Source organism: Danio rerio, chromosome 5, assembly GCF_049306965.1.
Source record: "Danio rerio strain Tuebingen ecotype United States chromosome 5, GRCz12tu, whole genome shotgun sequence".
In the NCBI taxonomy this organism is placed as follows: Eukaryota; Metazoa; Chordata; class Actinopteri; order Cypriniformes; family Danionidae; genus Danio; species Danio rerio.
In genome coordinates, this window is record NC_133180.1 from 18,771,576 (window position 1) to 18,798,750 (window position 27,175).

The following is a 27,175-nucleotide window of genomic DNA, read 5'->3' on the forward strand; positions in this document are numbered from 1 at the left end:
CTTTGGATAAGTGAATATTCCTGAGCAGTAATATTGCTATATTTTTGACATAATACATCTTTTATTGGTACCGCAACTTATTGCGGATTTGCTACACTGGCCACAGTTGAAACATTGGTTACATAGTAACTGTTAATACCAATTAATGCGCCAAAAGATGTTCACTGTATTAAATTAGCTTATCTTACTATAATACATTTAATGCAAATACATAAGTGCAGAAGAGAAAATGTCAGGTTTAATCATAACAAGAACTCCAAAAGTTTAACTACACTAACGTTAACCAGATTTTTAAAAACCACGCTGGACCGCTAAACAATTACATTAAATAATTTAATAGATTACATAGATAGACAGATAGATTTAATTTAATAGATTACATAGACAGACAGACAGACAGACAGACAGACAGACAGACAGACAGACAGACAGACAGACAGACAGACAGACAGATAGATAGATAGATAGATAGATAGATAGATAGATAGATAGATAGATAGATAGATAGATAGATAGATAGATAGATAGATAACAGTTAGATAGATATTACCATGCTAAAATATATAATATGTAGTAAGTTACTATGTTCAAAACACAGCAATATCATGGTGTTTTATTGATATTGGCTTCTTTATACACCGTCTTTCTACACCGCAACCATTTATTCGTTGCGTTTGCGTTTTATTTCTCGTAATTTGTGATTCGCATTTCATAGCGAGCCCCGAAATCACCAATGTAAACAAGGAACAAACAAGTTCATCCTTTGTTTCCAAGGGAACTTCGAGGAAGACGGCGAACTTCCGGCGTGACTTCAGTTGCTGCAGCTTCACGCTCGCGCTCACGGAGTGATGAGAGAGAGGGAGAGAGAGAGACGGACATGGAGTTCAACTGAGCAACAAAAGTAACGGAGGAGCCGCAGCACTCGAAGAGCCGGGCGGACGCTGGAAATCAGTTTCCTCGCGGGCGCGGAGGGAGATCGCGGCGTGCAGACGGCGGATTTAAAACTGATCGGCGTAAAGATGAAGCTCTTGAAGCCGAGTTGGGTCAATCACAATGGTGAGAGCAGTAACCGACTCTCTCTCTCCCTGTATATGTGTGTGTGTTTGTGCAGGAATCCGGGGCTTCAACTTGCTCTTTTGTTATGTAGAGAGGAGGATCAGGTCTCCTCTGCAGGGCTGTTTATGGACTCGACTAACGTTACTCTTTTGGACGTTTAAGCGCAATTAGAAGTATAGTAACCGGTTGTTTTTTTGCAAATTGGCTCGGTTTTAAGAAGCCACCTTTGAATATATGATGTGCACACCACCCATTTTGAAGTTGCCAAAGACAGGCAGACCTCTTGACATGGGTCGACCTAGCCGGAGCCGATGGCTGTGTTGTTTTAAGTTCAAATTAAGAGTCTAATATTTGAATTTAGAGACTATCTGGTCGAACTAACAAACTAAATGAAACGTGAGACATTGTTTATAAGAGTTATATGCTAATGTGGCCTTCGTTTCAACCTGCTACGAAGTCGTGCACTGTTTGCGGTTTTGTTGGAGATGTATATATTTCTTAAAAACTGCATTTGTGTTATAAAGAGTGTTTTTGTTTTCAGGTAAACCAATATTCTCAGTTGATATCCACCCAGATGGAACTAAGTTTGCTACAGGTGGCCAAGGTGAAGATTCAAACTCCCTTATACCTCCTCTGTCGTTGTCTGGCTAGCGAATTTGTAACTATAGCATTGCTAGTTTTGTAGACCAGAAGTTTGTCATTAGGAAATACGAATTTTTTTTTGCATTGACTGACAGGTGAGGACTCTGGGAAAGTGGTCATCTGGAATATGGCCCCGGTTCTTCGAGAGGAGGATGAGAAGAACGAGAATATTCCCAAATTGCTTTGTCAGATGGACAATCACTTAGGTATTACCTCAGGGTTTATATGCATCTTAATTCACTCTTCCACAATTTACAACCTTAAAAAAGGTCTTAAAACAGAAGAGTCTTAAATTTATGGAAATAAATGTTGCATGCACTTAAAAATTCATAATCTTCAGTATTTTGTTCTAAGGAAAATATCTAAATGTCCATAAGTCAATGTGCATTTACTTTTAGATGCAAAATGTGGAAATGAAGTTTTATATTTTGTGAAACTGAAGCAAATTAAGTTAGTCCATGCCTTAAGCAAGACCAAATAGCTGTCACTAGGGTATGAAATCTACAAAAAAATAATTTTTTGGAGCCCATTGACAATATTACTTTAATCTTAAACTCGCTCGTATCTTGTTTTGACCTAAGTAAATGCATTTGCATCAGAAAGCATTACAAAAATACTAAAAACATCACATTTTTTGCAGTGTGATCAGAAGGTACAGTAAAAGTATAGTAAGTGTTCCTAATACAATTCCTATCAAATGATTTATTGCATTTTCAGAATTGTAATGTCATTTAAAAGTTGTATGTTTAATTTCTACAGAAACATTCTTTAAGTTAAATGTATGAAATATAAAGAAAAAAATAATTTATGTTTTTCTTTTAATACAGACCACATATTTTGCTCACAACATGCAAAAGATTAATTCATAGGCGGTGTCTAGACACTAAAATGTATTTTAAACTCGTTTGGATATGAACTGCTCTGACAGAATGTGAGACAGAATGTGTGACCGTGATGAATATTCAGTATCTAATCAAATGTTTTATGTAACTTTGTGCATTTCAGCATGTGTGAATTGTGTGCGGTGGTCAAATAATGGCTTATACCTGGCATCAGGAGGAGACGACAAACTGGTCATGGTGTGGAAGAGAGCTGCGTGAGTAAAACTGACCTGCTCTGATTATTGCCTTTTTTATTTTTATACAACTTTTAAATTTCTAGCCAATTTTTTTTTCTGTGATGAATGAAAAGAATATTTTTCTTATTGTTTATGTAACATGCATTAATCAAAATGCTTGTATAATTAAAAACAAGTGTTAAAATATGTATTGCAACATTTCGTTTTTGATTTTGCTTTTTAAATAAACAAAAAAACAACAACAACTAATGTAAGAAAATAGTGCTGTCAATCGATTTAAAAAAATTACAGAATTAATCACACTTTTTTTTGCAGTTAATCGCATTTAAAAGTCATTTTGGCTACTCAAATGTAAAATGTAAGTTAATGTAAACTCAAGACAAAATTCAAAATACGATTGTTTTTTTACAATTTTTGTTTAATTTGTTACACAGATTTCTTCATGTGAACAACATGCGTGCAATAAACCATCAAGATCCTCAAACTGTTGGGTTGAAAGCCATATTTATTACTGAAATAAAAACACAGGACAACTATTTGAATTTCAAAGCAATCAATGCCAATAAAAACAAAAATGATTTTCATGTTGGATTTTAAGTGGACAGCAAAAAAATCCAAAATACAGGCATTGCAAATATGGAAATTGGAAAATTTTAATAATAAAGTAATGAATACAAATAATTCTCGTTGAAAAGTTGTATTGCTGAAAGTAACAAAAATTTATTATAAAGTAGACCGTTAACCATTATGTACCGGACCAAATCAGCATATGAATTTTAATGCCAATGGCGCTGCAACAAGAACGTAAGAAGCATCAAGAGGCACACATGGGTCCGCTTTGTGTTAGGGTTGCACGGTTTACTGGTATTATGGTAGTACCGATACTAGGGCTCCAAAATACTGGTGGTGCCACTGTAGTTTGTAAATGGTAGTATCGTCATTAATGGTTTATCTACAATAGATAATGTTGCATGTGGAAAAGTCACTAAAATGCTCACACGTTTGTGCAACAACAGACCATTTAACATTAATAGTCCGTGGAAACCCTTTAAGGTTGCAAAACTGTGCAGAATTCGCGCCTTGTATGGTAGCCTATTGCATGTTTTCTAACGCTTCAGTTCGAACGCACATCTGAAATGGTTAATTTCTTTTCCTGTTAATATGATTTAGTAGCTACAACAACAACAATCTATTTAAAATAATGACTCACAAAGTGAAATTTTGAATTACTTTGGGTTGTTACCTGATAAGACTGAAAAAGAAAATAGATGAAAAACCTAAAACAGGAACAGGAAACATTGAAACAGTTTTTTGACTTCTTCAAAGAGCCTAATTTTGATGGAAAAATGCTCTTTTTTTGGTGTAATTTGTATCTTTATTTTAATGTATTTTTGGTTGGTCAGTTATCTACAAAATAAACAAAAAGAATAAATAAATTTTAGGTGAAGTCAGGTTATAAGATACTTTACAAACTTTGTGTAGGTGGGAAACACATCAAATTTAATTAAACATTTAAGGGCACATGGAATCAGCTTAAGTGCAGAGGAATGCACTGTCTCAAACAGCTTGCGACATCAAGCTTTCACTGAGTAACGTTAAGTTTACATGGACACCAACACTCTGATTTTAATATAATTAAGACAATACTCTGATTAAGAGTCTATTATGTAAACTGCATTTTTTTAAATATATTTTTTTGATTACATTTAAGGACCACAGACACCCACGTCATGAAATGCAGACATTTTTTATGTCCATTTGGTATCAAATTCCATTAAAACAACACTCTCCCAAACAATATGTTGCCGAATTAAAGTGAAACTGCCGAACTGGAGTTAAAGTCCAAAAATGTAAAATGCCTGAAATTATATAAAACTCTTTAATCTAAAAGGCTTTCCTTGGTCTTTTCCATATTTCTTTGCACGTTGAACTAACGTCAGCAGCAACAGCAAAAAAGAAAAAAAAATTCAACGCGTTAAATATTTTAAATTAATCACATGCGATAACGCGCTATTGACAGCACTATTAGAAACATATTTTTAAACAACTAGAGTTAAAATATGCATTCATTTTCTGAAATTATTTAGAGAATTACCAGATTTCCCCATCACTTGCGTAAATGCACCATTTAAACATTTTGCCCTCACGAGAAGAGTTGTCTTTCTTTTGTTTATAAGACACAAACAGATGCCACACATGCATCCACACAGAGCTTTGAGGCATTTTGCGGTGTTTCTTTTGTTGACCAGTTTCATAGGTCCAAGCACGGTGTTTGGATCCAGCAGTAAACTGGCTAATGTGGAACAGTGGAGGTGCGTCACGATTCTAAGGAACCACACGGGAGGTGAGGAGCAAAAAATGCTGCTGATGTGGATGCTGGATTTTGTCTTGAGTTTTTGGCACGGTGTAAAGCACATGTGGTGTTCTCTATCCATCTGATTCAGATGTAATGGATGTGGCCTGGTCACCTCATGATGTCTGGCTCGCGTCCTGCAGTGTGGATAACACCATCGTTATATGGAACGCTCGGAAATTTCCAGGTGAAAAGATGTGGATGCTGCTTGGTTTGATGCTTTAAAATACATTGAAATATTTCTTTACATATTTTAAAAATATAAAACTTTGAAATATAATAAAGTATGGCTTAAGTATTTAAATCCTTTAGTAACTTTCAAGAAGAAATTCTATAGAGCAGTGGTTCTCAAACTTTTTTTTGTCAAGTACCACCTCAGAAAAAAATTGTCTCTCCAAGTACCACCAAAAATTAGCAGTATTGAAATACAGTACCGTAGTAGGCCCAGTAAAGCAGCTACAACTCTGCACAGTTAAAAAAATGTGCCAGATTACCTCAGAAATATAGGCTATATGTCATAAACGGCATATTATATTCATCATTTTTGATAAATTTTGAAATGTGTGTAGCATGTACATGACATATTTCATTCCTCCGCGTACCACTAGAAGGAAGCCTGCGTACCACTAGTGGTACACGTACCACAGTTTGAGAACCACTGCTATAGAGGTTTGGCATCTTCTTTGTTGTCATTAAAGTCTGTGTGAAATGGAAGTTAATCAGATTTTTATCCCACTATGCTGATGTACTTCCAACTGAAACCGAATATTGAGGATGGGGAATGGACTTTCTTTTTACCACCATTCTTTTGTTGTGAAAGTTAGTAGAGGCTTAAGCACCCCTGTTCTTGGGCACCATCTTTGAAAGCACTATTTTAAAACTTGTCTTTGAGTGCATATTAATAGATCCAGTACTCAATTCAAAGCATGGAAGATTACCTTCTTGAATTTGCTTTTATATTTGTATGCCACAGAGATAGTGATGACTTTAAAGGGGCACACGGGGCTGGTGAAAGGGCTGACGTGGGACCCTGTTGGAAAGTACATCGCCTCCCAGGCAGACGACCATAGTCTGAAGGTCTGGAGAACCATGGACTGGCAACTAGAGACGAACATCACAAAACCCTTCAGTGAAGTAGGTCTTCAAAATGCTTTTTTTTTTTTAAAAATCCTATTTTGTTGTTTACACGCACTTGAACCTGTATTCTTTTTTTTTTGCTTTGATTCAGTGTGGTGGCACAACACACGTCCTGAGGCTGAGCTGGTCTCCTGATGGTCAGTACCTGGTTTCAGCTCATGCCATGAATAATTCTGGGCCCACAGCTCAAATCATCGAACGAGACGGCTGGAAAACCAACATGGACTTTGTGGGTCATCGAAAAGCCGTTACTGTTGTGGTTAGTGTTGCCTTAAATCTTAAAGCATGCACTAAAATCTCATTGTGCTCTATACTGCAGTAATTTACTGTTTTGATGAAATCCTGATGTCTAAAAATGAATTAAGTTGTATTATTGTCTCTCATATGAACTGTTTTCTATCTTTGTGCAGAAGTTCAATCCTAAAATTTTTAAGAAGAAGCAGAAAAATGGCAGCACACCCAAACCCAGCTGCCCGTACTGCTGCTGTGCTGTGGGTAGTAAGGATCGCTCATTATCTGTATGGGTAAGATACTTTCCTTATTTGACCTATTAATAAATCATTTATTTCCGCCAATCATTTGTTAATTGGATTTTGTGTTTGGTTCATGTGCACAAACAACACCAACCAAGAATATACTTATACCACTTAATCAATTTCAATTCAACTTTATTTTTATAGCGCTTTTACGATGTAGATTGTGTCATAGCAGTTTAACATAGAAGTTCTTGTAAATTGAAACTGTGTCGGTCCTGCTTTCAGAGTTGAATTTCAGTTTAGTTCATTTAAGTGTGTTTTAATTTTCACTAATGAATGTCCAAACACTGAAGAGCAAATCCATCGATGCGCCGCTGCATAATTCCCAAAACCAAGCAAGCTAGTGGTGAGAAATAAAACATCACCAATTGACGAAGTGAAAGACAAAACCTCGAGAGAAACCAGGCTCAGCCATTTCTTCTCTGGCCAAACTTACTGTGCAGAGCTGCAGTCTAGCGGAGGCAATGGAGGTTGGAAAATTTGGAAAAATAAATATGATTAAAAAATATATTTAGTTAGTCACATGTCTTATGATCAAGTATAACATGGAAAATCATTTTAAATGAATTTGTGCAAAAATAAGCAAAGCAAACAAAAAGATTTGGACAGAGTAACTGCTGGGTCTCAAAATGTCTTAAATCTCAAAATCTAAATTTTAGGCCTTAAAAGTGTTAAACTTGTTCAAATATGGTGTTGTAGGTCTTAAATCTTTTTTAAACCGGTCTTAATTTTACTTTTTTGACCTTTTATCACATTATGCATGTACATGTATTGCTACCCAATCTGGCAAAACCCATACAATCACCAACTATCCATCTCAAAAAAACTTTAAACTTTTTATTTAAAAAGGTATATTTTAACTCTGTTTTTTATAATGGGTTAATTATTTTCCATACAATAACATTTGTTTAAAAGTGCTCTATGTATTTATTGCTAAGGACACCGACCTGGACAGATTGCTGTGCATAATTTAGTTTATTATAGTTTTTAAAACTTTTAAAACATTTGTTAATTTTTTTATTTTAAAGAAAGTTTATGTTAAAAAAAACTGTATAGATACAAGTAGAGCTTGCTTATTTTTGCACAATATTTTAAATATTTTGCTAAGAAAAATCTAAAATATATATTTTTAATTATTATTTTAATATTAAATGTAATCCATTATAATATTTTTTTTTAATAGGGCAAATAAAAAAATCCATCTGAGTTATTTGAAAGTTTCTTTTTTCAATTTTAAAAAGTCTTTTTCAATTTTATGACCTTTATGAGTCTAAAACTTCATTCATAATGGTCTTAAAAATGTCTTAAATTTAACTTTGTGAAACCTGCAGAAACCCTGCATGGAATAACCTGATTATTTTTATGTAGAATACACCACTATTCAAAAGTCAGTAAGAAGTCGTTGCTGTTTTGGGTCTCCAAAGCTGAAAAAAACTTTTAGTTAAAACAAAATGATGTAAAATATTATAATTTAAAATAAAATAAAAATTTATATAAAATGTATTAAATATAATTTATTCTTACATATAGCATTTTGTTAATAATTGTAAAAAAAAACCTAATGCATATTTATTTTAATACTTTTAGATAGTTTTTTTTTTTTGTTATGCTGATATTTACTTGTCAGATTCTATGATATATAGAAGTTTCAAATAGCATTTTTAGGGAAAACATCTCAAATTTTTAACAATTGTTGTAGTTATGCACTCACTAAACATGTATGTGTAATATTCATTACAAAACAGACAACCAACATAAATCAGTAAACTGCTTTATCCATGTCAATGAGTTTTTGTCCTAACCAGCTGCCACCATAACAAAACATTTAGTCAGACTGACTGTGGGTGGTGTGGATTGACTCCCACAATAGTCCAAAGTTCCACTACGATGGTTAAGCTTCAGATACTGTATGTTCGGATTCATTTCAGTATCACACTGCGTGGTGTGGATCTAATGTTTAGGTACAACAAGCTCAATATATTATTGGTATTCCCTTTTTCCACTAATTTTAGCACCATGGAATGTTTTGTTGGCTTGTGAGTAAAAGTGGGTTGTAGCATCTTTGTAGGTTGTTTGGTTGCAAGACTCTGACAATAGCCATTATTGAACCTTTCTCCGAGTATAACTTAGGGCTACTATTTAAAGTACAAATGAAATCAAAACTAACCATATGATATTTGGCCAAATTCATTTTGTCTTTAAGAAAAAGAAAGGTTTGCCCTTGTAATCTTCAATTGAAATCTGAAAATGTACTTCCTTTTTTTCAGTTAAATTGTCAGAATTGTTACCTATATCTTAGCTATTGGGCGCGGTCAACATGCTTATCCACGCCCCTCCAACTGTCAGTTTTGACCACAAACAGAAATGGTGAGGAGGAGGTGTTTGTTAGGTTGTAATAACTCTCCCGAAACCTCTTTTCCTCATCTTACTGAATAAAATGTCTTCTTTACTGCATCCATTAAGCAGTGAGTTTTCTCATTTAATATTTTATTTCTCTAGAAACTGTGTCACAATATGAAAAAAAAACAAACAGTTGTAGCCTTTGGTTCATGTAAACTTTAAGAGCTAAGACTCATGACCAAAGAAATTTTTCATTTCTGAATGCCTAAATAAAATCACACAATTAGGGTATGATGTTTCTGTATGTTGACATGATGCACCTTTAATCAGATGTCCTGTTTTTTCAGCTCACCTCACTCAAGCGTCCTTTGGTGGTCATCCATGACCTATTTGACAAATCCATAATGGATATTACATGGTAGGGAAAGGCTTTATGTTTCAAGCTTTGTAAAGAGTCACAGAGATCTTATTGGGGTAAATCCTTACATGCATGTTGTGAATTGACTCTTAGGACACTGAATGGACTGGGACTCCTGGTGTGCTCCATGGATGGAACTGTGGCCTTCCTGGACTTCTCGCAGGATGAACTGGGAGACCCCTTGAATGAAGAGGAAAAGGTGGAGAAAAAGCACACAAACCAGAGTTGAACACTTAGAGTTAGTGTAATTTCAAAGCAAAATCAACTTTATTTTGCTTGCACCATTGGCTTGTTTTAAAGAAAAACTCACTGAGTGTTGAATAATTATTTTTGAAAACAAGACAATATTTTTTGCTTGTCTAGAAAGTCCTTCTTGATTTTTAAGAATTTTTAGGTATTTGGAGTAGAAACAAGACAAAAAAGTATATATATATTTTTTTTTTTGCAGTGTAGCTAACATTTAACAGTGTTTATAGACAGCAAAAACTCATTATTATATAATTATGAGGGGGGGTGTTATGATTTTATTTAGTATTAAGTATTTTTAAGTATATAAGTATTTGTATATCACAAAAGTGAAATCTAATTTAAGAGTACACCCATTAATTTAACTGATAAATTCATAATTAAGAAAGTAAATGTCTTGTTTTTTGAGCAATTGGTTGAATCGTTTTTTCCAGATACAGACAATCTAGAGATGTTTGCTAATTGCCTTTTCTCACTTCATGCAGTGTGATATAAACAGTTTTTTGTAAAAATAAAAAAGTGACTTGTTACAGAAGTCGCACTTTTGTGAAAACAGCTGAGCTGACTGTCATGCCAATGAAAATGTAGCATCACTACTCTGTTTACTACTACTCTACACTCCATACACAAACTAACAGGGTGTCAATAAAATGACTTGATTCTCCAATTGAAGCTTCTCTATATCTTTCCACAGAATGCCATTCATCAAAACATCTATGGAAAGAGTCTGGCCATCACAATGGAGTCACAGCTTTCCACCACAATCATTGAAAACCCTGAAATGCTAAAGTATCAGCAGGAAAGACAGGGAAACCAGAACGCTAATGTAGCCCAGGGAAGCGGCCCTGAAAACCAGACGCCCAAACTCACTAATGTGCTCAACGGAGAGTCCCTGGAGGACATCAGGAAGGTCAGAAGAAAGATCATGTGACAACACACATTGCACTTTTTTAGTGGTTAAAATTATTCAGATGCATTATATATGAAATTTTCCTTAAAAAAATATTAAATGTTAACTTTTGTGGGCTGTTGGGGATATTTTCATCCACTCAGTGCAGGATTTTGAGTCTTATTTTGGCCACAGCTTTCTCTCTGTTTCAGCAAATGGAATGATTTTTGGTGACAAATTTTATTTTGACACATTTTTTGAAAATGTTTAACTCAACAATACACTCTGAGCAAATTTACTACTCTTTCGTTATGTTGGTGGCTGTTTTTGCCCCATTGACCTCTGTTATTATGACTTTTTTGATTGCAAAGCCATGACATCATATTATCACGTACTCTTGATTGTTGGTGTTTTTTTTTCTGTTGGGAAAAGGAACAATTTGTAATTTTTGCTGCTGATCATCCGTTGCAGTGCAAAAAAGCGTTGTTTCTGCCTTTTATATTGACTTTAGTAGGTGTGTGTGAGAGAGAGACCTTTGCGCACTTGCCTTAATATGTCTGAGAAAATCAAAATAATCATCTTAGCTCTCAGAACATAGTAAGTGTATTTCTGCACACACTATATATTTGTTTTATACTCCATAGAAATCCAAATAAAAACTAGAAACTTTTTTTGCACAGGTCTATCTATATAATGGTGCCAACTAGGCCTGAGCCGGTAAATGATTCGGTATGAAAACCTTGGATAAAAAATACCACGGTTTGACAGTACTGTGATTACTGCTCTGAAATATATTCTTTTAAAATGTATGGGTTAAAAAAAAAATCCCTTTTGAACACAATATATGTTATTTTGAGAAACATTTGAAATATTTTGGAGCAGTAAACATGTCAGACCTAATAATTCAAATTAATTATTGACCTCTGCCATCTTCATTTATTTCAAAAACAGATTTTTTACAATTTAAAATGGCATCTTTTTCTGCTGGAAATACTGTTTTCCTAACAAATTTAAATAAAAAAAATGTAAATAAAAAAATAATACACTTACTGTAGGAAAGTTATAGCTGAAACTTTTGACAATTTTAAAACCTTGACTTTTCTAAACCACGCTATACCTTGAAAACGCTTATTGTGAAATTGGATACCAATCAGTACTGGAATTTAAAAAATGTTCATTTCCCACGTACATTTGAGCGCTGTTAAGAGCATTCCTAAACAGCGCAGATTTTCCATTGTGTTCACATGCTCAACAGAAATGACTGTGATTGGCTGTGAAGATCATCAGTTTACTGAACTCAACGCTGTTTACGGTTTAGTGTAACAAAAGAAATAGGGATACTGGATCATTTTAAAGCCACGAAGATCAGCTGGTCTATTCATAAGCTGACATACGAGTGTTCTGCTGATGAATCGACTGATCTTCATGGCTTAAAAATGCTCCAGTGTCCATGTATCTATGTTTACACTTAGTAAACCGTGTCAAGTTCGGTTAACTGATGATCTTCACAGCCAATCACAGTCATTTCTGTTGAACCAACTGATGATCAACAGTAAATTTAACCTCTTCTCACGAGGGAAAACCACCAACAATAAAAAATGCATGATTATTTGGTGTCAAGGATTTGCAATCAAAAAATGTCATTACAATGGAAGTTAAGGGGGCTAAAACAGCCACTAACAATGAAAGGGTATTCAATTATACACTTGAGTAAATTTTCTTTGAAAACAAAACTAAAAAACCCTGCATGATGTAAATCCTGCTTCTTTGGGAGAAAAAAATAAAACTTTAAGTTTCACTGGTATATAAGGATTGCAACACACACACTTGGAGATTGTAATCACACTTTTGGACCCAATTTAAATCCTTTAATGCTCAGATGGGCATAACCTGATTTTAATGTTTATAGTGTAATCAAAGCAGCACAATCATACTGCCCAGCCCATATACACATAATGTGTGGTTATGTAAATTATATTTATATTACATGCAAAAGACAAAGTGTAGGTGTGTGATTAAAAAAATGTTTTTTTTGCATATACTTGAACATCTGCCAGTATCAGTCTGCATGCGACTGCATTGCTGTTTATTATTTGATACCTTGGTCATAATGTAATGAAAACTGACCTGTACCCCCCAAAATAGTTTGCATAAATTGCACATTTGCAGTTATTGTACATGAAGTAACATTTCAGCTTTAAAGATGTTACGTTGCTAGTGAATACAGACAATTTTGGATTTTTTCGGTTTATTAACAAATGGCTTCTGTTTCTTTGGATTGGGTAGAACCTCTTAAAAAAGCAGGTGGAGACCAGAACAGCAGACGGGAGAAGAAGAATCACACCTCTCTGCATCGCACAGCTCGACACAGGGTAAAGAACACACACAGCAACACATCTAAAATTACCACTCACCTATGCCATTGCGTGCGTTCAGTTGCTGAATCCGTTTTTCTTTTACCAAGGGACTTCTCACCAGCATTGTTTAACAGCGTTCCGATCTTGCCGGGGTCATCCGCATCTACCCAGCTCACCCCACAGATCTCTTCTGATTCCAACACGGCCAACTCACTGGGCCTACGACCCTCTCATGACCCCAGCACCACCTCTCCAAACAAAACTGCAGAAGAGAACAAGGACAGGTAAGTGTATATGTGTGGTGTCTCTCTCTTACTCTATCCACCTTCCTTTCCTCCATGATGCTTTGCGTGAGTTATGGGGGCATAACTGTGAACATCAGTGAAGTGTGAAAAAAAAAAAGGGTTCAGGTAAAATTGGTATGGGTTTACAGGTATAATAATGAGTTTATTTTTATTTTTATTTTTTTAATTGAATATGAAAAGTCAGCATATTAAAATTGGCAAATGACCTTTAACAGACCATATACAACCTAAAAAACACTAAATAAGTCTTTCTCCAGTAATATTATGAGTGCGTTTCAGAACATTACCAAACACAAAAACTAAGGCACATTGCTTTGGGACTGCCTGCTAATTAGAGCTAAACAATTAATCGAAGTTGAAATAAAATCGTGATTTGAAACGTTGTGATTAGCTTATCCCAATGGCTGCGATATGAATGCAAAATAAATATATAAACACATTTATTCTCCATCCGACTCTGAGAGCAAATGAACGACTGTCCTCTGTATGGTTCTGCCAATAGTGTGAGCGCAGCTTAACTTTCCCCAATCAGCAGTATCCAAACCAGTCGAGGTCCCACCCACCATAAACAAACATGGGAGCGTAGGTAGTGATGATGATGCCGATGCCGCCTCACGAGGATTCATATAAGTTTTAGATGAGTCTGTTCTTATACACTAAGTACACGCGCTTCACTCACCGTGTCTAACAGCACAGTTATATCAGTGGATACACAGCAATTCTGATAATGGAGTATATCCATTTTACACAGACTTTTAATTTCAGCCAGCCCCAGGGCTTCCGGTTAATTGTCATCCCATACAAAAACACAGTATTTAAGATCTGAATACTTAAAAAAAAAAAAACAGCGATCTTCATTGCCTGGCTGAGATTTAATATAAAGTGGGTATCAGACCAAACAAGAAGCACTGCATTAAATTATAGTTTTCCGCGCCATGTCTTTAAAATATGTAAATTAATTTTACCCCTGTATTTTCAATGGAATTTCTGCACTAGCCTGCCGCTAATGATGGCGCCTTTGCTTAAACTGTCTTTCGTCTCTTTTTAGGATTTAACAACCAAATGAATGCTGAATGGATGCTATTTAACTTATTATATTTGAATTGCATCACAACATTGATGCTGTAAAAGGAACCTTATAAAATATATAATAAAAAAATAGTCATATAAACCTTTCAAGGGAAGTTCATCATTGGCTGAAAAATACTAACTTTGCATATAGTCCATTGACTAATAAACCAAGCCTGAATTCCTCTGATTGACAAGCTCCATGTTTTACTACATACAAACAGAGAGAAAACGAGAGACTCTTGTATAAAGGATCAACCAACACACTCCGCTCAAATTATAATCTTTGTTGCGGTAATTCAAAGACTAGTGCTCATAGATTTTTTTTTACATAATTTCAGTTGAAAATATACAATTATTGAATATAGCAAAATAAAAGAATGTTTTATTCCTGTTAGTGTGTAAAGTACAATATTGAGCCTAGCCTTAATTTTTAGATAAATGAATTGCAAATCGCGATATCTGTCAAAAAAATCTCTATTAGATATTTTCCCTAAATCATTCAGCCCTGTTGGTAATGTGGCTTTTTATATGTATATTCAGTGCTTGACATTAACTTTTTGTTTACCAGCCATTGTGAAAGTAGCTAGTAAATACATCTGAAAATATATTTTATATGCATAAATTTGACTTTGGCATGCTAAAATTACTTGATTTAAATTGTGTCATGTCCACATTTTACTTTTTTTTGTGTTGTGTATGACCTTGCTCAATGAGCATGTGCAAAATTAGCTGTGGTTTCATAGTGTCGCATTGTAATTAGTTTTTTTCACATGATAGATCAGGACTCAATACTAACAATTTAACTTTTTTCTTTTTTTTTCTGGCCACACCAAACTAATTTCTTTGCCACAAATTTCAAATAATTTGTCAAAACTATGCTGTATACTTACACTTTTTATTCAACAAAAATGTTGTTTATTTTTTTTTTTTGAAAAACAATTGATGGTTAAAATTATTCTCATGTATCTAAAACGAGGCACAGTAATCTGTCCTGGCTAAAGGTCTCAGATCACCAGTTAACTATACGTAAATAGAGAGTTAATCCCCTATTAAAGCAATGTTTTTGTAAATTAAACCATTAACAAAAATAACTTGTAAGAAAAAAGAAAGTAGTAAAAAAACATTCCGTGTGCGTTAATGAAAGGATGATCACGCTTACACAGTTAATGTTAGACCCATTAATAATCTATTCAAAGAGTAGTTAAAGCGAAATCGGCAACCAATGTCGCTTACAAAGAATCTCTAGCTCTTAAAAGTAGCAGAACTGAGTGCATGAGTTCCGTTTCTAGGCACGGTTGCTTTGCGCAAGGAAACAATAGCGCGTCAGTGGGTGAGGATCGGCTGTCCCACTGTACATGTAATCCTTATTCATTATTCACCTGATTTCTTTTGCTCGCGCGAACAGTTGTTTTTGACAGTCATGCTGCTACTCAAGTCTAATATCACATTTGCACGCATATTGACAAACAGTCATAAACTAGTCTTAAGTAGCGAGCCAGCACTAGCAATTTAAAAATTATTTTCCACCAGCCAAAGTGGCCAGTAAGAGTGGCTGTCTAACCTGTCACAGCTGAAATCTACCCGCAATTGGCGGGTTGGTTGTTGATTATATCGACCCCTGTGTATATTAAATAGACATTTTTACTCTCTTAGTGTAACGAAAACTAATCAAGGACTAAGGCTGTTAAATTAGCTATTGGCTGCTTTGAAAGTTATCCTGCATTGTCCCTGTTATTAAAATCCACTGATAAAGAGGTAGTATTACTTTGCTGTAGGGAACAGCAAAGAAAATAATTGTTACAAAAAAAAGAAAAGTAATCTATAGGAACCAAACCACAGGGGATTCAAAGAAGCGCTTGCTATTGGTTGTAATCACTTTAAAATACTAACAGTTATTTCCGTTGGATGGGTAAAAATAAAGCACTATTGTTAGCAGAGTCTTATTATTTATAGCTGTTGGTTTCAATTCTTAATGGAAGTTTCCCAAACTGTAATTGCAACCCATAATATGGCAGTAGGAACAAGGTGGATACTTGATCTTATTTCATGTATTATCTCTGCTCTCTCTTTTAGTGCAACAGCACCTGTAAACTCCATTGGTATGAAATCAACTCTGCTGCTGACTTCTGCCTCCAAAATCGAGCCCATGAAAGCACTAGATTCACGATTTACTGAAAGGTCAAAAGCCACACCAGGGGTCACTAGCGTACCCATCACCATAGGCATCACGCCACTTGACAGGTAATAAAGTTATTGTGGTTATTAGTGCATTTTTTTTCTTTTAACTAAACTAAAAACCAAGCTGAAGATGTTTTGCGTGTCTGTCTCAGGGCAAAAGACAGCAGCTCTGTGAAGGAGCCGAAAGGAAAAGATGAAACCAGCAGCGACAGCGAGGACAAGATCATGAACAAAACACTGTCTATGGCCAAGAGGAAGGGAGAGATTGAGGGAGGAGAGGTGGTGGAGAAGAGGAAGAAGGGAAGGCCGAGGAAAGATGCCAAAATGATGATGCCCATATCACAGCCTTTCCCGCAGGTGACATAACTTCTTGAGACATGTTTTGAAAACACCAATTTCAAAATCGACTGCCTTTTTGTTTATTTTTTTTACTGGATTGGGTATCGGCCAGATGGGACAGATTGAAATCTGATGTTGTGCATGTACTATTGTGATATTGTTAAGCCCCACAAAAGCCGTAAAGACCTTGACAGTATCAAATTTTCTTGCAATTAATTGCTGAGGCTTTTACCATGATGTGAAGTGTTATCATGACTTGCGCTGTGTAAAAGGTTACATAACAGGTATAACAAAAAAAAGTGTATTATTGTAAATAAATGTTTGGAGTAAACAAACGTTTTAAAATCTAAATTAGTGTAACGGAGGCCAGCTAGTAAGTGCTGTGCTAGCCATAAAAATTGTGCGTGGCTTTCAGTGCAATGTAAACAAGATACGTTAGATGAATTATTACAAATTATTAAAATGATTACGTATGTATGAACTCGCATGATAACAACAGATCATTTAAATACTTACCTATTATAAAGCTTACATTTACATTAGATGTGTTAACCGTGAAACCATGATTATTCTTCAGACTATATAATCATACAGCCAAAATCTATAATTGTCTCATCCATAATTGTTATGCAGTTCAAAACATAACTTATAAATGTGCCCCTCATTTGGGATGCTTTTCATGTCCGGCCCCCATGACAAATTGATTGAATAGCCCTGTCATAAATCATAACTCTAATATGCCAACTAGGAAAAGCTATTTTTTTTAAAATGTCTTTAAGGTAGTGGCTTTTTTATATTGACCAAAACTTTCAATAGAAATAATTAAGTAAATTTAATGATTTTTTTTTAACCTTAATTATTATAGATGTGTCATGGATAAATATTTTGATAATTTTATAATATGGCCATTTCATTGACTTTTTACAATTTCACTAGGATCTCGCATATCTCAAACCTAATAATATTTAAAAATGCTTGTTCTCTAACTTTATTTAGATTTATTTCGATAAGCTTAGTGACCCATGCACATGCGAGATCTTGAGCATCTTGATTAGAAGACAAATTTACTTTTCTAAATCTTCTGTTCTAGACTCCAGTCTCAGTGAAGGAGGAGCTGCCTCGATTAGCAACACCTGCAGTGGTGTTAAAACTTCCAACCCCATCCATACAGAAATCATTCAGCACTCAGGTAAGATCATACACTCCTATTCCTACACCCAAGTATCCTTAAAATCATACAAGCTTTACACATGGATATTAAAATATGCAGAACTACCATCATGTTTTACTGGATGGACTGCAGTCTTCTAATTTAAAGTGTTTTTTTTTTCTATCTCTAGTTTGAGAAGACTTTTGGCCTTTTTATGTAACGCAATAATTTAAACAATTTATCGTTTTTATATTATTATTATTATTATTATTTCTTCATTTATTTAATCAATTAACTGGTGTTGGGTGAGGAGATTCCAAATGTGTAAAGGGCTTTGAGTGTCCAGAAAATATACATATAATTATATTACTATACTATACTATAATAATGTAAGGAATTATTAATTATTATTATTATATATTAATAATAATATTAATATATATATATATTAATATATAAATATTTTTATTACTAATTTGTTTTTTATTTATTAACTTGTATATTAATTTAATTTTGTTTGTTTGTTTTTTTACCTGTATTTCTTTTCCTCCTAATTTAGTTTTTTTTTTTCATTTTAACCTTTGTAAATATTCTGGCTTTAACATAATAGGCCTATTAGTATTAACCTGTAATATGTGTTTGTATTACTTTGTCATGTACTGAAAGAAAAGGTGAATTAGAAAAAAAATTTGTACAAAAAAAAGTACTACCTACCTGTATTTATCTGTTTTTGTCTAGTATTAATTTAAAATGTCTGTTGATAACTATAATTATTTATTACCAGATTACCATTGAGATGCCTACATAAATTTAAAAAGTAAATAAACAAGTCAAATAAAACATTTCATGGGGTTTTAACCTGCATGTTTAGGTGGGCACTGATGCCGTCACGTATCTGGAGGTGGAGAATGAGGTCTCGGTGGTGTCTGGAGCTCGTCTCAGTCAGCTCAAATGGAGGAGAGAGGGCAGAGAGTGGGACACACTGCTGCCCAGTCGAATAATCATAGCAACGGGGAGCAGGTGAGCACACAACCATAAAAACGAAGCAATCCACTATTTTCTGTCTTTATGTATTTATTTTTAATAAATTCCTAAGTTTGTCAAATAAAGGTAAGTGGGCTGTACAAACCACCTGTTGTAACGCATTCATATGCACTAGACACTTTTACAAACACTTGCTGCTTCAAAGACTTGATCAGAAATGGGACTGTCAAAATCTTGGATAATGCACTGCAATCTACAAGATATCGATCTTAAATTGCAAATAAACAATTTAAACAAAACACAAACGAATAATGTTTAGACTAAAAAGTACACTTTTAAAACAATTACTCACAGTATATTTACAGTTATGGTGCTTTCACACCTGTAGATCTATTGTTTTTTTTTCTGAAACGGAATAACATTTTCACCATGTTTCTCCTAGTTCTTGATGTGGTCTCAGACTGTTTTGGTGTGGATTAGAGTGCAATTGCTGGATTCACATATGCCAAATGAACCATGCTAAGAGGCAAACGCTCCAGGTTCCGAAACACCCTTAGTTATCAGATGTCTATTGGTTTGATTTTTGACTCAATAAATTGCTGGTTTCTATTGTTGTATGTTTATATTTATGTTTAATTGATATGTAGCACTGTGGTCCTGCAAGTCATGACATTTCTACTGTGTCCTCACAATAAAGTTCAGCTTTACTTGAAAGTTGGTGATGCTTGACAAAATAATCTTGTTTTCATTTTGACATTAGATTATTTTGCTTACCCCATTGACATATGGGACAATTATTTCCTAAAACAAAATTTTTTTTTTGCTTGTCTAGAAAATGCTTCTTGATTTAAGAATATAGATAGACCTTTGGATTAGAAACGAGACAAAGAAAATCGATCTAGCATTTTAAGCACTATAGTGTTTGAAAGAAATGCAAAGTGATGTCATTCAAGTTATGTTGCATTTTACACACTAAAATTCATGACACTACAACTACCCTGCGCATCTATTGATATGAACAGCGATAATGCACTCACTGTAGCATCAAGACACTGACAAAAAGTGCTCATTCAATTTGTTTAGGAGCAGTCAAGTGAAAATATTTCAGTGCTAAACTTATTCTAAACCTCCAACTAACAGTTTATTCTTCTATGACTAACAACAGACATCATTTTGTTACTCCAGTGTCAAATTTGGTTGCATATGTGAGTGATTTACTTGCATTGTTGAGGGTTGCGTCTCTGCTATCAGTATCTTCTCTTTCTCTCTTCACAGTGATGTGGTTGCGGTAGCGTGCGAAGACCGAACTCTCTCTGTCTTCACTGCCTGTGGACGGAGGCTGATTCCCTCCATCATGCTGCCGGCACCCATGTCAGCACTTCATTGCTCGGGTCACTTCGTCATGGCACTGATGGCATCAGCCACGCTGTCTGTCTGGTACTGATTCTCTGCTTCTCAATAGAATAGGCCAGACATTTGCTCTTTCATTTCTCATAAATGTGGCTGTGTTTACTTTTTTTTTTTTTTTAAGCAAAATTTTAAAGATCTAGGTTGTACATGCTGACATAGATTTTTTTTGGCAGGGATGTTCAGAAACAGACGGCTCTGGTCAAAAATGAATCTCTGAATCCAATCCTATCAGGTGAGAGTTTTTGTTTTTAAGTGAAGATCTTTTATATTAGATTAGATATTTGCTGAACTTTTTTCATTATGTGATATTTTATCATTTGTCAGGTGCTTTTTATGTAAGGTAACTTACAAATGAGGTCAATTGAAGTAATAAAGTTGCTTTAATTTAGAACATGATGTAATTCAGCCTTTAGGCTTGATGGTCAGTCTTGGTCCTCAATCTGGCAACCTGCGCTTGCGTTTGTTTTGATCTAGGAATGTAACACCCAGTTAAACCACTGGGTGTCAAACTTAAATACTGCACCTTTAATGTTGCTGATTTACTGTGTATTTCCTCAAATAAAATAGCCTTGGCAAGAATTACTTTTCAGAAACAGTTAAAAATGTTAGCAATCTTAAACCTTTTGCATATAAATCTTCTGATCTGCATGAAAAAAAAGTAACATATTGTAAAACCTGATCTCTTATTCACACCAGGCACAGACGCAACAGTAAGCCAGTCTCTTATAACGCAGCAAGGTGTAGCAGTGGTTTCGTTGTCAAATGGAAAAACGTACTGCTTCAATTCATCACTAGAGACCTGGTGAGTGATCAACAAAATATGCATCAACTTAAAGCCATACACCTGTTGATATTTTGTGTCATTTCTATTAATCTCTAATAGGAATTTGATTGCCGATAAGCAGGACTCTCTGGTCCAGTGTGCAGATTTCCGCAACTGCTTGTCCTCTCAGGATGTTTTGGGCTCCATGGGGCCCCTGGCTCTCACACAGGGACGTAATCTGAGGTAAGAGTTTTTGCTGTGCTCTGATTGGATGTCGAGCCTAAAGCGAGCATGCTACTATCTGTCAGAGCCAATTGTAGACCGAGTATGGATGCCAACTTATAAATTTATAAGTAAAAAATTTATATATATATATATATATATATATATATATATATATATATATATATATATATATATATATATATATATATATATATGTATGTATATATATATATATATATATATATATATATATATATATATATATATATATATATATATATATATATATATATAACCAAACTAAACTAGTTATTTTTTATATATATATATATATATATATATATATATATATATATATATATATATATATATATATATATATATATATATATATATATATATATATATATAACTAAACTAGTTATTTTATATATATATATATATATATATATATATATATATATATATATATATATTATATATATATATATAATATATATATATATATATATTGAATAATATATATATTATTCAATTTGTCCTCCTTACAGCAACAAAAATAAGAATAAGACTTCATACTAATTTTTCAACACAATAAAAACACTTTGAAACCCCCCAAACATGCATGTGAATACAATAACAAATAATTATTCAACACAATGATAAAAATAAAACAACAAAATTAAGATACCACTGTCAACCTGAAAAAAATATTTGTCCAATTAAAGAAAAAAAAAACTTCATCCAATGCATAATGCAGAAATAACAGTGTAAGTGTAATGTAATGTAAATATATGAGAATTCATAAATATAAATCTGTAAGAGTTCTTCCTGGACTTAAAGGCCAAAAATGTAGGTTTGTGTGCATAATAATGTTGGAATAGGTGTTTAAGTGTATTACTGATTCATATTAACACATGAGCCCTCACTTGCAGTGGCCTGACATTAGATACACAGCTAATGTCGTCCAATCAGAGTACGGTATTAACAGCCTTGTTTTTGTCTCTGTCAGCGCTGGGCGGTTGGCATCTCGCTTGTCATCGACTCCTCATCACTTGCAGCAGGGAATGACTCTGGCCTTCTTGGAGAACCAGCTCTCCTCCGCCCTCATGCTCCTTTCAGCGAGCGAGTACAGACACTGGCTTCTTATCTACGCACGCTTTCTTGTAAACGAGGGTGAGTGAGTATATGGTCAACTGATAAAAGAAAAAAACAAGAGGCTTCATTAGGAAAAGGGGGAAAAAGTTGGAGCTGACAGCCTTAGTTTACAGTTTGCTGACATTTAGTGCCATTGAACTTTAGAAATTCCAAGTTTGAGTCCCAGCTTACAGACCATTCCCCATCTTATCTCAATCTCGTCAAGTTTGTTTCCTGTCTTCATACAGTCCAGCCACGATAAAGTCAAAAACGAGAAAATTAAATCTTAAAATAAAAGCGAAAATGAGAAATAATGAAAGTCTTTGAGAAATAAAGATTCTGTTCCTTCTGAGGTTAATATTTGATGTAAAAATAAACAATTTTATTTTGAATCAGCAGCAATTCATGCGTTTGTTCAGACCAGAGAATGAGAAGAGTGGAGCGGCAAGTATTTTCTATCCTTTTATTAGCCTATAGCCTACTATATAAAATTTTTTAACATAGTGTTGCATTACTTACATTTTTTTATATTTATAGAGTACATATATGTGAAATGAATGCCTCGGCTTAGTTTGCAGTGATCATCATGCAATGCATAGGATTCAACTTATTCTTCAGTAAAGACTGATTCGTAAATTATATATTTTATAAACGGATGGTTTGTATTTATTTGTTTGTTTGTTTGTTTGATTATTTGGCAGGGACAGTGTACATTAATTAGCATTTCTGCAAATGCACCAGAATTAGCCGAAGGCTATTTTTCATCTGATGTCCCTGAACAACCTGAAAAAAAAACTTTACAAGAATTATAAAATCAATCAAACATAGCCTATAAGGACTAGGCTATTAATAACTGTAATCGAACCTTCGCTAAGCCACACCTGAAAACTGCCACACACCAATCGTAGCTTACAAGTGTAGCTACGCGCAGGAAGTCTGTCAAGCTTTCAACAAAGGGAAACAAGCTAAAGCCCTGTGCATATGGATTGTGCAAATCTGAGACCCAGTATCCCTAAAAATTTGGACGGGGTGGTGGAATTTTTTGTATTCATTTCAAAACCTAAAAACCAAAGGGAGAAATGCCAGCGTGGATCAAGCTGTGTGAGGAGCGGTAAAAGCAGCACAGTCCAGTCGTATTTCCATTAGTTTCAAGCTACAAATATTTGGATTACATATCAACACAACAAAACAGAGATATTGTCACAAACGGAGCACTTGTGATCAATATACTTCACCCACAGCTGTTTTTCAGCCATTTATAATCCTCATGTCCATATATCAGAACTATAATTCACAGATGTCTGTCTTTTGGAAATTTAGTCATTTGTGACGGCATTATAGCGTTGTGTCGCATTAATATATGCTGATAGGGAAAATCTATTTGTTTACTTCTGCTATTTATTCTCTGATTTGGATTTCAATTTATTTATTTTTTCTACTTTACTGCAAATTAGAATAGAAACTAGATAAAGAGCACACAAACATACTGAAAGTTATAGGTACTGTACATTGTTATGGGTCAATGATGCTAATATTTGGCACAAATCCATCAATTTCCCCTTTCTGGCTCTTCTTTCTATAAATGAATTATGTAAAAGCACTGTCCATGCGTGTTTCCTTGTCGGTTAGTAACGCTATATTTCATTGCACAACAATAGTCTGTCAGGCTTTTTGGCAAAAAAAAAATGAAAAGAAATCACGGTTTAATTTGTTATTATTAGATCATTTTTAAATTTCACCTCTTGTGTGCATGAACTAAGCTGTTGAATGGTCAGCGAATGAGGTGGCTATTACCCCTGTAATGCACACTGCAGTCCTTTTTTGTCTGGCTTTCTCAGATATCTCACCTGTTCGGCAAAATGACTAATTCTATCCCTGGCAATGTCTGATAGCGGCGCATACATATTGTAATAGATCTGCCAGGCATGAAAGCTTGACAGGCGTAACAACAGTAACTAAGGAAGGCAGGGCTAGGCAAAGAGTCAATTCTCAGAACAGAAAAGGCTTGGTTGGTTTGTTAATTAAATAGTTGAATATGTCAAATGATTCAATACTTTATCTGTTATAAATAAGTACCAAAAACCAGACACGCCGGCTTTCAAAAAGATCGCTTTAACCTAAATTATGCACCTCACATTCTCTGGTTCAGACTGATACAAACATTTTTCGTGCCATAAAAACAATTTGATGTTCTAATTTATTTTAATTGGAAGCTTGTTTAAGTCGTGGAATTTATAAATAGGTAAATGTTATTGTTTATCTCTCAATTCTGACATTCTAGCTCACAATATTAAGTTCTAAACTCAATTGTAAGTTAAGCTCTTTTATTATTTTTTTAATGATAATCACTGCTTCAATTTTTGTCAAATTTGAGAGCTCACACAATTTAACCCTTAATCATAATTCTGAGGAATACCTGTTTGTTTGAAGCTCTTGTTAAAATTGTGAAGAAAAAAGTCACAATTATTATTCATATTTTTTATCTCGAAGCTGAAACTTGCTTCCATACTCTGTGTAAAAACAAAAACAGGTTCAAACAGTTTGTGCTTTTGCTCATGTGTGCAACATTTAAAAAAAAAAAAAATGATGCAAATTATGAACTCAAAACATAATCTGAAACCCACAATATTTAGACAATAAGAATGCCTATAGAAAAAGAGTATAAATAGTGTATTTTACCATCTTAGTAACTGCATAACATATTATACAGCTGAGGTTGTATACATCTGTATTCATTTTTTAGGTAGGTTTCTTTTACTCAGGGCTTAAAGTAATCCTGATTTTCGGCGTGTGGCCGTGGGAGAAAAAAGGAAAAAAAAATTAGAGCCTGCACATGCGGTTTAATTGGAGATGCTTAAAATAATCGATTAACCGTTAGCCGAAAGGGTGCATTTGTAACCGATTAATGATATCGGTTAAACGATTCAAAAATATTATTTCATATATTTTGAAAGTTTTGCTGCATAAGGGGCTGATCACAGTGAATGTGATTTTTGCGTTGAGAGGGGCGTCTTTTGAATGATTTACTAACGGCCGCCAGTGTTTTACGTACTGCTTATGCGCCCTGGGCACCTCCCGTTTTGCTGTTGCGTGCTGTGTGCTCGAGCGGAAAAATCGTATAATGTCAGTCTTTTTTCATTCTTCAATCAAATGAAAGCAGAGCAGGGTTTCTGTTTAGGTGACAGCTGTATTTGTGTTGTCAAGACCAATACGGCAAACTTTTAATGATGGAGAAGAGACTTGCGGTTGCTGTTTTAAGTCATCCAGAGCTGTATTACTTTATTACTAGTTCAGGCTCAGAATTTGTTTTTACTTAAACCCCTGTTTTACTACATCTAGACCACATTTTCAAGCCAAATGTTGCCCTTGTGCACTGACTTGAACTCTGTATCTTTGCAGGTTATGAGCATAGGTTAAGAGAACTGTGTCAGGATTTACTGGGACCGGTTCACAAATCCAGTAGCAGCTCCTGGGAGTCCACAGTCCTGGTATTCATTTTCAGTCTAAAATCGAACAGCAGATTTAAGATGACAGAATTACTATTGGAAAGGTTTCATTGCATTTTGGCTTGCATTTCAGGGTCTGAGAAAGCGGGATCTGTTGACCGAGGTGCTGCCTGTGATTGGTCAGAACTTGCGTTTCCAGAGACTTTTTACAGAGTACCAGGATCAGCTCGAATTACTGCGTCTGAAATAGCACTTGACCGTTTGATGTTTCACCCCGACCCCTTCCTGGCCTGTACATGTGCTAACAGTCTGACAGCACTGTCTATACCGCAGACACGGACACTAATGAAATGGACAAAAATAATGATGCTCTTTTTCTTTTCTTCCTTTTTTTTTCAAAGAATTAATTTGTTAAATACAGTTATTAATTATGTTTGTAAAGTGGTAAGAAAAAAAGAAAGGATGGGTTCCCTTGGGATCTTTTTGATCAAGCACAAAGCTTGCGTGGCAGGACTCTCGAAAACTGGACGGTTTTTACTTCTGAACTAAAAGCTGATGTAAATTTAGTGATCCGACTCTCCCTCCCTCCTTTCTTTTTGTCTTTCTCCTTCAGTTCTTATTTGTACAGCCATTTGTCATTTATTTGTAAATGTTTGTAAAAGGCGATTTTGTTTGTTTTTTTGTTTTTTCCCCCTCCATTTTCTATAAAATAAGGAAAATGGTAAACCTTCAATTAAAAAAGGAATAAACAATTTACCAGTTCTAAAATTAGTTCTTCTCTTTTTTTGTGTATGTGTGTGTGTGTGCGCAGTCAAGCCAGAAATTATTCATACCCCTGGCAAATTCTGACGTAACGTTACTTGTATTCAACCAGCAAGTTTTTTTTTTTTTTTGGCAGGCTTCTCCCAAGAGATAATAAGATGATGTACAAGAGGCGTCATCGTGGGGGGAAAATATATATTTCTCAGCTTTTATTTGCATTTAAACAAAAAAGTCAGTACTTGGCAGCGGTGTGAATAATTTCATGTTTCACTGTGTTTGTTTATGCTTGGTCATTTTATGCAGGGTGTCTGCCGGGTCTGAAAATTTATTCAATTCACTAAAATATTGTGCTG

At 34.5% G+C, this 27,175-nt stretch overlaps 1 protein-coding gene across 1 annotated transcript; it reads left to right on the top strand.

The window, feature by feature from the left end:
- The first annotated feature begins 842 nt into the window (after positions 1-842).
- hira (histone cell cycle regulator a) lies at positions 843-26,828 on the top strand. Its single transcript, XM_691386.8, has 25 exons — positions 843-1,056; positions 1,598-1,660; positions 1,794-1,904; positions 2,704-2,794; positions 5,026-5,120; positions 5,221-5,316; positions 6,103-6,263; positions 6,358-6,525; positions 6,677-6,790; positions 9,490-9,560; positions 9,654-9,759; positions 10,501-10,716; positions 12,982-13,067; positions 13,160-13,336; positions 16,502-16,669; positions 16,759-16,963; positions 18,036-18,134; positions 18,967-19,115; positions 20,355-20,516; positions 20,663-20,721; positions 21,186-21,291; positions 21,373-21,495; positions 22,490-22,653; positions 26,014-26,102; positions 26,194-26,828. The coding sequence occupies exons 1-25, from the start codon at positions 1,020-1,022 to the stop codon at positions 26,308-26,310; spliced, it is 3,033 nt and encodes a 1,010-aa protein (XP_696478.2). The 5' UTR covers positions 843-1,019; the 3' UTR covers positions 26,311-26,828.
- The last annotated feature ends 347 nt before the right edge of the window (positions 26,829-27,175 follow it).

What these genes read in the sequence shown, in the direction of transcription:
- hira (XM_691386.8), top strand. Translation starts at nt 1,020, where the DNA reads ATGAAGCTCTTGAAGCCGAGTTGGGTCAATCACAATG. An exon ending in AATTCATCACTAGAGACCTG is followed by an intron (nt 21,292 to 21,372) that starts GTGAGTGATCAA and finishes AATCTCTAATAG; the next exon opens with GAATTTGATTGCCGATAAGC. An exon ending in ACACAGGGACGTAATCTGAG is followed by an intron (nt 21,496 to 22,489) that starts GTAAGAGTTTTT and finishes TGTCTCTGTCAG; the next exon opens with CGCTGGGCGGTTGGCATCTC.